The 12,154-nt window shown below is 28.1% G+C and overlaps 1 protein-coding gene across 7 annotated transcripts in view; it reads left to right on the top strand.

Annotated features, from left to right (window-relative positions):
* LOC129612346 (trissin receptor) overlaps positions 1–12,154 on the top strand; it is a 139,819-nt gene that overhangs the window by 71,769 nt on the left and 55,896 nt on the right. For all 7 annotated transcript variants that reach the window (XM_055525900.1, XM_055525898.1, XM_055525899.1 and 4 more), the window contains exon 2: positions 2,472–3,532. In XM_055525900.1, coding sequence (XP_055381875.1) covers positions 2,536–3,532 — 997 coding nt within the window. In that variant the 5' untranslated portion in view covers positions 2,472–2,535. The remainder of the gene's footprint in view (positions 1–2,471; positions 3,533–12,154) is intronic.

The following is a 12,154-nucleotide window of genomic DNA, read 5'->3' as shown; positions in this document are numbered from 1 at the left end:
CTCCTTACAAAATGGAATAGTAAAGAAAGTGCCCGTATTTGACGTAATTTTGTATTTCCAAATGCTGGGTCAAACCAATGGTTTGTATTGTAGCACTTTTCTCTTCAACAATTAAATACTACTTTTAAAAACAATCTGTGTATACCCATCACACAATTAAAATTATTTTCATATACGAAACTATTTCATTAAGGATTGCATACATTCGGGATGAACGATTTATGCAGTCTTTGAAACCAAAAATTAATTTAAAGAGGGAAATATTTAAAGAGAAAAATAATTATATTTTTTAATGTCATGGAATTTACCGTTAGCTTTTTGCGTTTATAAAAATTTGAAAAACTTGCCGTTTCAGAAATATAAGGCGTCCAAAATTCAAATTTTACAAATTTCGAGTGGCAAAAACTTGAGAGGGGGTGGAGACGGAAAATAATTTTCTTCTAACGAAATAAACTATTTATTAAGTGTGTAAAAGCTGTTAAAATTTCAGATTCCCACAATGTACGGTGTGGAAGAAAAGTGGTATCAAAAATTTGGAAAAAACGAACTTTAGATAACGGTAAATTTTGGTGGCCATTATGTTTTTTTTTAAGTTTAAATATAGTACGCCGTGGTAGAAGAAGACAGCCATTATATTTCTGAGTTTGCAAAATTTAAAAAATGCTTATAGTTTCACTGCAGTCAATAATTAAAAATATGGAATTTTTACTGTTTCAGGGGGGTATAACTTTGAAAGGGTGGGAGATAGGAAAAAATTTTTTTCCACGGAAATAAGTTTCTAGTAAAGATCTATGTACGTATTTCTTTTAGCTTTCTTTCTTCAAGGGTGTACAAATTTTGTAAACGGACACACGGACAGACGGACGGACGGACAGAGTTATGTATGTTTCTACACAGCAGAAAACTCTTTCAAGTGATCACGAACTTCGCACCGAATTATTGGTCTAGTAAAAACCATTGTTCAAATTCTTTCGATCTAATTAGTTTAAATATTCATATTTTACATATGTTTTAAATTTAAACTTCTTATTTTCGCGATATAATCATTTTTTTAATAGAAGTATATGAAAAATAATGGGACATAGAGTACAAATTTTTTTTGTTTAAGTTTGTGCTATTTTGATCCATATCCATGAATTTTTGATCCACGTTATACAAAGCGAATATTTTTGATCGAAAAAGTGGATATGGATCAAAATCGCACTGGACCTTCCTAATTAATCTGCTAAAACTCTCGATCACTTGGGGATTAAATATTCGTTTGCATCCAGCCATTTCATGGCAACGATATTTTTCATAAAATTATCCCACCTTCCTGCCCCTGAGAAACTAAATCGCGTTACAGGTTCACCCTGTATATACATACTTATGTAGGTACATACATACATTTTACATGTGAAAACACCAAATTTTGGATGTCAAATTTTCGATGGGAACGCACTTTTCCATAGTAGGGAAGCGTGCACGTGCTTATCCCAAGTTCGCCTTAACCGATTTTGACGAAATTTTATATTTAAGTTTATTTTAGCTATGGGCCGGATAGATCAACTTTTGGGAGAATAATCAAGCTATTTAATTGAAATTTTTAATATTTAAATTCGGGGTGTTAAAACAAATAATCTATAAATTTTTTGGAAAGATCAAGTCTCGGAAACCAGGCTGGTGGCCGATTTTACTTTTTTTTACCATATCTACCCAACGAATTGATGGAATTTCTTGAAATTCGGTATTTGAGTATGGATGTTACCAAAACTAACTCGCGAACTTTTAAGGAAATTCAGGAGGCTTAAAGCGGAATTTTACTAAGAGCCAAATTTCCTTTTTTCTAGGTATGTTAGCTAAAAGATTCCTAACTTCCTTAAAATTAAAGGGAAGTATTCAAAACTCATTTTCATAATCTTTTGTAACAGTTTCACTAAACAAGGTAATATACATTGTGGTGGGTTATGTGCGGAGCACTTCAGATTTTTCAAAGATGCATAAATGACACAATTATAGCTGGAATTTTGAAGTATTTGAAATTTTTAAAAGGGTTGCCAATATCAATTACAGAATTAAAATTATAGCGTTTGTCTAACTTGCAGGATAGAGTTTTTAAAACTATGACAGATATTACACGTTCATCATGTGATATTTTAAACAAGGCCAGACTTTAGTGTTTCGAGTTGATTATTAGAAATAAATCGACTTCAAACTATATAAACATTTAAAATTTTCTGCAAATTCTTGTAAATTACTACGGGGCGTCATATGTAAATAAATTGGGTTATTTATTTTATTCTATTTTAAATATTTGTTTAAATATTTAGCTTATTCTATACTGAAAATAATTTATTATGTTTTTATAATTTTTATAGGACCGGTAAGATTTTTACATACATGTATATAAAAATTTGTTTATTTTTATTTGTAAAAAATCATTCAATTGCAGTTATAGCAAATATCTGATTTAATTATCTTTTTCCTTGCAGGTGACATTAAATATTAGCATTTGAAGTGAGAATTCTACTTGCAAATAAAATTTTTGTTCACTTTATGATGGAAAAACCTAACGTTTTAAATAAGAATGAAATACAACGAAATTTTTATAACAATTTTTTATTATATAACGAAGGTTTTCATTTAGAGGACACATTCAGTAATTCCACCAGAGAAAGACAAAACAGAAAAAAAATATCTGCGGATATATTCCCCATTGAGTATTTGACACACTTAACAAACAATACAAATTCAACTAATTTAGACATTGAATCACTTCAATCCAACAATAAATATCGTGAGCGATCTATAAACGAATGGATTAACGATATTGAAGATGAAATAAACAATAACTCAGTTGAAAATACTGCAACACCATCACCGACATTTTTTAATAATTCATCTACCAAACAAACTGAACTTATTGAGAATGCTTTTAAAAATGTTAACGATAGTATTAAAAACACAGATATAAAACAAAATGTGAAGGAGACTTTAAAATCGACCTTAAGTTATGGTTATACGACAATTTTAAATTTTTTAAATAGCTTAGAAACGGCAACATCATACCCTACATCAAATATTACAAATAATTTTATTCAGAGTCTTCATAATAGTAGTTCGAACGTTACAATAACTTCATTTAATGAATTTATGAATTTGAATCGTAGTTATTATCGTCATTTGCCCCCATCCTTATTAAGCGGTCATGAATTTTTAGTAGGAATCGATTCCTATGGCAGTCAATTAAATAATATTAATTCAATTAATAACGAAAATGATGTTTCAATTATGAGTAAGAATAATAATGATTTTGGTGTTGTTGTAGGTAGTTATATAAATTCAACAATTGTGAATAATTTAAATGATTTTTTATTAAATAATTCAACTGATGAACAATATATTATTAAGCTACATGAAACGAATAATGAATTGGATGAAAATGATGAATTATTTGCCCCAGGTGCCAAACGAGATTTTGTTTTTGATAGAACTGATGTAAAAATTATTTTTATAACTTTATATTCTTTGGTGTTTTGCTGTTGTTTTTTTGGTAAGTAGTATTATTACATACATATGTATATAAATAAATATTATATTTTAAATTTGTTAAGTTTATATTAAATTTTGCTGCTTTCTGGATAGCCTTAAATTATGGTATCACAGACAAAATATAGTACCGATATGTAAACTTATATCTATTGAAAGAATGAGTCAAATATTTTCAGTATTTTTCTACATCATATCGGAAATGGGTCAAAATTTTGTGTTTAGAAATAAATGTTTAAGCCCAACATAAAATATTTTAAAAATTTTAAACGAGAGCTTAAATCAATGCATAAAAAATAAAGTTGCGTCAAACCAATAGTTTGTAATGTAGCACTTTTCTTTCCAATACGTGAAAATACTGCTTTTAAAACAATCTAGCTATGTACTAAATAACATTATATATTAAAATTACTTTCATTCATATACGAATATATTTCAAAGGTTGCTTCAGGATGTGCAATGTGTGCAATCTTTGAAATAAAACGAAAAAACTTGAAAAATGAGTTAACATAATGCTAAAATTTTAGGGTTAATTGTATGAGTCAAGAAAAACAATTATATATTTTAATGACATTGTATTTTTCAAAATTTTGAAAAGCTTACAGTTTCGGAAATATAATGTGACAAAAACTCGAATTTTACACATTTCAAGAGGCTATAACTTGAGAGGGGGTGGGAGTGGACAAAAACTCTCTCAACAAAATGAACTATTTATAAGTGTCTAAAAGTTGTTAAAACTTCAGACTTCTACAACCTGAGGTCTAAAAGAAAAACGATATCAAAAATTTTAAAAAGGGTAAATTTTAAAGGCCATTTTGTTTTTCATTAAATTTCAAATATGGTACGCCGCAGTAAAAGAAGCCAGAAACTATTTTTCTGCGTTTGCAATATTTGAAAAATTTTTATGGTTTCGCTGTAATAAATAATTGAAAAATGACGTTTTTAGGTGTTGGGTATAATTTTTAGAGGGGGGAGATACGAATTTAAAATAGATAGGAAGATAGAATTTTCTTCTACAGAAATAAGTTTCTGCTAAAGATCTATATACGTGTAAAATATTAGCTTTGTATCTTCAACGGTGTATAAATTTTGCTAACAAGGATAGAGTGAAACAAATAAACATTTTTTCAAAAATTTTTCGAAAAGTGCCAAAAAGAACTCGATTTAAAACTATTTTAGAGTTTTGGTTTTTTTTATTGGATATTCAAGACAACAGACTTCTATAATTAGATCTAGGTTTTTTTTTTACTAAATGATAGGATAAAATAGGAAACGTTAAGAGTCATAGCATTTAAAAAAATCTACGTGGCTTCAATCGGAAATTAGAAGGAAACAATATTAACAAGGTTAAACAGTAGAAAGACTTCGTACAATCTTTGAACCCAGGGACTGTACTGAAATCTATATATGCTACACTCTACAGTCATCGATACAACAACTATCAATATCATGTTTGTTGTAGTGTTATTTGTTTATTTCTTTTGAGAAAAAATTTCTTTTGAGTGAAAAATTTCTTTTGAGAAAAAATAAATCAATAGTTAAAAATTTTTAAGCTTAATACAATAATATGCTATGGTTAAAATTCTCATGGTGCAAGAATCTGAAAAATTGTGAAGAAAGTTCTTACACAAAAATAAATTTTCCATTAATTTTTTACTCATTTTCCTGAAAAAAATGAAGTTAATTTTGTTTTTCAAAACGTACTTTTTTAAACAAAACTTCAATAATTTATGTTCTGATAAATTATAATCCTCCCAATGATGTATTTAAATATACATAAAAACATCGTACCCATGTACATATATAAGAATAATTCAATGACAAAATTAAAAATTAATTCAATGCAGATATTGTTCAACACTATATGACCCTATTCACAAACGTATTAATAATTGTTGTTTATAAAATGTATGTACATATGTAAATAGCATAATTATTTTTAAATACATATAATACACATATAGGAAATCGACAAATTGTTCATTGAATTAAAATTTGAGGTATTGTTTGTATACCTGTACTAAATTTTCGTTTACCTAATCTCTCTAAAACATGATAAATTTCTCAAAAGCGTCAAGCTCAAAATTAAGATTGCTGAATCATCATATTTTTCTTTTATGTAGATCGATATTCATCGTAATTTTTTTTTATTTTATGAAAATTTGTTTCTATTGAAGTAGCTTGCTATTAAATAATATTTAAAGTATATTGTCTTATAAGTACAATACTTCACAAACGACTTTCTTCATTTTAGCATTTTTGCAAAAAAATTTAAAAAAAGTGTTGATTCTGTCTGGCCCGTGGAAACAGTTTTTAAATTCTGTAAACAAAAAAGCTAGCTTTTTGCCATTAATATTTACAGTTAAATAAAATCCGTTTTTTTTCCAAACTTTGGATATCGTTTTTCTTCTTGAGCCCAGGTTGTACGAGTTTGAAATTAGTTTATCTTAGACATTCACAAATATTTCAAATCGTTAAAAGATACTTTTTCTCCACCTCCATCCCTTCTCTACTATTTATTGGTATCTAAAAGCTGCTAAAATTTGAGACTCCATTTGAATTGAGATCTAAAAAATTACATTTTTAGGGTTTTGTATAGCTTTTAGACGAGGGAGATAGGTAAAATTTTTCTCTTACGAAATTCTAGCAAAGATTTATGCACATATAAAATTTCAGCTTTCTCTTTTCAAGGGTATATAAGTTGTGTAAACATGTTCACGGACAGACGGATGGAGGATAAATATAGTGAAACTAATAAGCACTTTTTAAAAAAAATTTTTCGAAAAGTGCTTAAAAAAATGCAATGAATAAATATTATAAATTATCTAACAATTTTCATATATTTGAGCAACAAATCATTGTTTTTTAAAATTTTACATTTTTTAGATTAAAATAAATTTAACTGCTCATCCATTACAATTTGCATATAGAATATATAAGCGACTTTTATTTACGTAAAGCTCTCTCACGAGGTTGAAAGATAGAAATTAGGCTTTTGTACTTAGAAATATGAAAATTTGGTTCTTAGTAAAGGTTCATTTTCCGAGATCCGATATTTCTGCAAAGTCCCATTTAATTTCGTTAACAACCAGGACTCATATAATAAATTTCACGAAATTCCGTCCTGAATTATGATCGAATTTATAAATACATGTATAGCAGAGGTATTAGTGAAAGTTCTGTTTCAGAGGCCTGCCATTCTTGAAAAATTGATCAAACTATACTCGAAGTAAAATCAGATATAAATTTTCGTAAAAATCGGTGACATATTTCTGCTAAAAACTCGGCATATGAAATACAGCGCTTTCATTTAACCTTCCTTATCTTAAATATTTTTAATTTCCCAAATCAATATATGTACAAAAATTTTAACTAAAAATATTTTAAGGATCCTAAAATACTTGAAAAGGTGCAAAAAAAGCTTTCATTTTGTACAGTATTCAATTTCGAATGTTTCTTTTTATAATTTACTTTTCTTTGTTTTTGCTTTTTATTCGAGGCTCTTTCTCAAGAATCTTAATTTTACGTTGGGAATACACCCATCTCAGACCAGACGCAAAATCAAGGGTTTGCTGACAGATGTTCCTTTTTTTGTTTTTCTTTTTTTTTATGATATTGTTTCTCTTATTTTTCGGAGTGAGCCAAACAATGAATTAAAAAAGAAGTAACATGAAAATGTGTGTATATAAGTGAAATAAAATATGTGTCTCTAAAAGATAGACAACTTAAAATCGATTGCTTTTTTTTAATATTTTTTATTTTATTATTGTCTGTGCAAGTTTGTGTTAATATATGTATGTTAGAAGTAAGTATATAGGTATATAATATGGTATTAAATACTAAAAAGCAAGAAATTATATGACATATAGAAGGCAGAGTTAGTTATGTTATGCCTATTTTGTTTACATTAATTTAAAATACACTCACTTATTCACACGTATATAAATACATACTTATACGTATATACTCGTAACATTTAATATAAACCGTTTTTATACCAATATCGTTTTTTTTTTGAATTTTTGGTTAACTTTTGAGTAAAAAAACACTGAACCACGAAATCCCTCTTGGAATAGATTTAAAGATTATTTAATAAAATATTCTTCATCAATCAATGAATGATTTTTTTATGTGTGTATATTTGTAAAAGCAATTTTGAGTATATTATATACATATGTACATACTGAGGGTTACCAAAATTCATGATATATTGATAGATATGTCTGCAATACTATACTTTTGTATACTATTGCAGTTTATTTTGTAAATCAACCAGTCTACAAAAAAAAACAAGAATGAAAACGTGTTCTGTTTACGTTTGTTTTCATGCCCTTAATAGCAATGGGTTAAATATTCACTTATGATTTTTTATGTAGCCTATAGGTAAAAAAAGGTTAACTTTACCCTATACCACGTTTATTATTTAATCAATTGAGTGAAAATTTACATTAATCATTTTGTTTGCACAGTAGTTCAAACAATTTAGAAAAAAGCAAATTTACATTGGTTTAATACTATAGAATGGTTGCCTGGGTGCAGACAGCAACACAAAGCAAAATGAAATATATGGAATGACTTTTTAACTTTTTTTGTTACATACCTATTTTGTGTTTTTCGCTATTTATTAATTTGTTTATAAATTGCTCCAAAGTTATAATTTTTAATTTTTCGCTGAGGAATCTTTAATCAATTAAAGTCATAAGTTTTAATAATTTTTTAACTGTTTTTTCGATTTCGAATCAATCTCAGAACAAAATCCTATCAAAAGCAACATAAAAGCGCTAAATAATTTAATACAAGGAAAAACACTTTATGAAATGTGCGAGAAAAATAAATCCTAGCTAAGCCAAAATCCATAGAAGACCAAAAATAGCCAATATTTTTCTAGCAATGTGAATATATTTTCACTAAATAAATTTATTTTAAAAATTGTCACAAAATAAACTTATGATAAAAGTTATTTAACTTTAAAAGAACTTATTTGATAGACTTTAAACTAAGACCTGTATTTAAATTATTCGTTTAAATTACTATTATAATTTCACGTCATATTATAACTTTTCTCAGGATTTGGTTTATTAATAAATAAATATTTTGTGTCTGCTAGTTCTTTATTTCTTTTTTCTAATATAGTGTTTCTTTTTAGCACTTGTCCTTTTCCAAAAAACTTAAAAAAAAGTGCTTATTAGTTTCACTCTGTCTATACGTCCCTGGGCATGTTTACAAAATTTTTACACCCTTGAAGTTAGAAAGCTGAAATTTCATATGCACATTAATCTTTATTAGGAACTCTTTTTAGAAGAAAATTTTTACCTTTCTAAAAGTTATAATCTCTCAAAACTCTAAAGATGGCATTTTTTAATTATATATTGCAACGAAACCATAAGCATTTATGTTATAAAGCATAATAAGCATTTCATATGGCATTTAAATTTTATTGTTATCTAAAATCAGTTTTTTTACAAATTTTTGATACATTTTTTCTTCTAAATCCCAAACTTTAGGAGTCTGAAACTTCACCTCCTCTCAAGTTGTTGCCTTCGAAATTTGTAAAATTCGAATTTCTGGCACCTTATTATTTCCGGAACTGTAAGCTTTTCCAAATTTCTATAAATACAGCTAACGGTAAATTCCATGTTATTAAAAAGTATAATTATTTTTTTTAACTTCGCAATTAACATTTAAATACGAATATAATGTTTACGACTCTTTCAAATTTTTTTTGGTTTATTTCAAAGACATTGCTCATTCTACGTTAAATGTATGCAATTTTTATACCCGTATGAACGTATGTTCGAAGGGTATACTAAATTTGCCTTACCGTTTGTAACGCTAAGAAATAACGGTCTTAGATATAGACTCAAGTGTATGTTTTTGATCAGTTTCGTCAAATTCTGAGTTGATTTAGCTTTGTCTGTCCGTCCGTCCGTCCGAACGATAACTCAAAAACTAATTGAGCTAAGTTCACCAAATTTTCACAAATGATTTATTGTAGTAAGTGCCAGAACCCTATTTAAATTGGACATGATCGGGGTACCGGTTCGGGTATCTGCCATACAACTTCAAAATTTATTTGGCTATATCTCAGAAACTATTAAAGCTATGGTATTGAAATTTCACACAAACAAATATATTAGTAGGGCCAATGTGTCACATAAAAGTTGTTGAAATTACTTGGCTCCTTCTGGTACCTGCCATACAACTTCAAAAGTTATTTGGCTATATCTCAGAAACTATTACAGCTATGGTATTGAAATTTCACACAAACGAATATATTAGTAGGGCCAATGTGTCTCATAAAAGTCGTTGAAATTACTTGGCTCCTTCTGGTACCTGCCATACAACTTCGAAAGTTATTTGACTATATCTCAGAAACTATAAAAGCTGTGATATTGAGATTTCACACAAGTGAATTAGTAGGGCCGATGTGCCTGATAAAATTCGCTAAAATTTCTTGGCTCTTTCTGGTAGCTGCCATACGACATTAATAGTAGTTTGGCACAACCAGTATTTTGAATAACACATAGTACTGAAATTTTGCATAAATTAATATGGTAATACGGCAACTTAAAGTCATAGTCTGCCCCATAGTTAGTTATGGCACATTAGTTATTCGCACATAGGATAACAAATTCGTACGGGTATCACAGAGTTGACAAGGTCAACTCTATTTTTTTTCTCGTTTAAAAATATATTCGTAAGAAATTTTATAAATGTAGACTGGTTTTAATTAGCATTGTTTTCACTTGTTAAAAAGAAAAGTGCTAAATTACGAACCATTGGTTTGGCCCAACTGGTTTATTTAGTTAACGAATACAAACCATACAGTCTGTTTTTTCCTTTTTTACTTCTTGGAGGAGCATAGGGCTGGTGCATGATATCATAGATAATCATGCCCCACTTTCCTAGCTTGCGGTAGTTTTTTCTTTTTATATATAAATATTTATGGTTATTAGTATTTATTATTTATTTTTCCTGGTTTATAATATGGTATATTAGGATATATGAAAATTACTTGTAAAATAAAATTTTTTATTTTTTATAAGTATTGTATTTTATTAAACTATAATACTGAATATAACTTTTATAGTGACTTGACTGGGGTTTGAACCCGAGACCCTTCGATTCGATTAAAGGTGCCATAACCACGGTGCACAATGGTCAGGTTGAAAAATTATTTTTGGTAAATTAAGTACCAAAATGTTTTGGTTTTTGCTCCCGTTTTTATTTTTTAATTTTTTCTCTGGTTTGGTTCAGTTCCAGTTCTGTTCAAAAATGGTCTATGCGATTAAAATGTGTAGGAGTATGGAATATAAATTAAACGTAAAGCATAAAATTTGTAGTTCATTTACTCAATTCATTTGTTGACAATAGATTGTCAACAAACATAAAACGTGTCATCCATAAAATATTTAAACTTAAAAATTTTTAATTCTATAATACAAAATACGAGGTCTCTTGTGCACTTAAAACACGTCACATTTTTCGCACTATTTTCCAATTTTATTTGGAAAAGCTCTAATAAATATATAAAATATATCAGATCGGTTCAGTCAAAAAATTTCGGTTCACTCCAGTTTTCACTCCCATATCAGCTTCACTTCATATGTCTAATACAAAAGCATGTATTTTCACATGTGCTAAGGTTTGTTAAATATGCATTCAGGCTAGTTTTCGAGTTTTCAACAAAAGGAGTGATTATAAAGAATTAAAGCGCATTTTAACTTTCTTTAAAAAGTTAATGGTGGTAGGAAATTTTTTTGAGTTAATGTACCCAGGATTTTATTGTGGCTTAAGCTTAAGCGAAAATATCAAATATTCAGATTTATCTTCAAATAATATAAAAAAATATAAAAAACCTTTTTTATTAATGGTTTTGACAAGAAATGCTTATACAAATTTCTACGCAGCAATTTTATAATTCGCAAAATGGGCGATTACTCATTTATACTCAAAAAATTTCAAATACATGCATGAAAATGTTCACATGAGCACTCGCTCGTGTATAAGTAATCAATAAATTCTTTGGCTTTACTTTTGTCTATTTGTCGTTAAGTATCCGCTTACGTTTATTACCCCGAGGGAACATATCTACACAATGCATGTATATATGTATGTATTTGTAAAAACACGTATTAATATTTTTTTTATTTTAGGCTTTGTGTGAAAAATTAAAAAAATTAAGTTTTTTTTTTTAACTTAATGAAAATTTCTTCATGCAACTGCAGAACAGATGGATGACGTAATCAAAGGAACGAGTTAAAAATTTTTCTCCTCGAACTGGACTCGAACCAGTGATCTACCGCTTTCTAGGCGGACGCTCTACCAACTGAGCTACAGAGGTATGAAGAAATTGCCGACGAAATGTTCTCTACATTGCTTTATACTGTAATTCACATGATTACTAAGTATTTGTTTTTTGTTTACATTGATTGCTACATACAATCCATTGAAACACACAATAACAAGAACATATATATTTATAGGATAGTGCCTATTCCACTAATTATATTATGAATTTTACTAATACAACATTATAGTTGCGGAATCAATAAGAATGTGCCTATTACACTACTAATTTATCTTAATGGAAATTTCTTCATGCAACTGCAGAACAGATGGATGA

Source organism: Condylostylus longicornis, unplaced genomic scaffold (genome assembly GCF_029603195.1).
Source record: "Condylostylus longicornis isolate FDR11 unplaced genomic scaffold, ASM2960319v2 ptg000072l, whole genome shotgun sequence".
Lineage (NCBI taxonomy): Eukaryota > Metazoa > Arthropoda > Insecta > Diptera > Dolichopodidae > Condylostylus > Condylostylus longicornis.
This window is presented reverse-complemented; position numbering and strand designations above follow the sequence as displayed.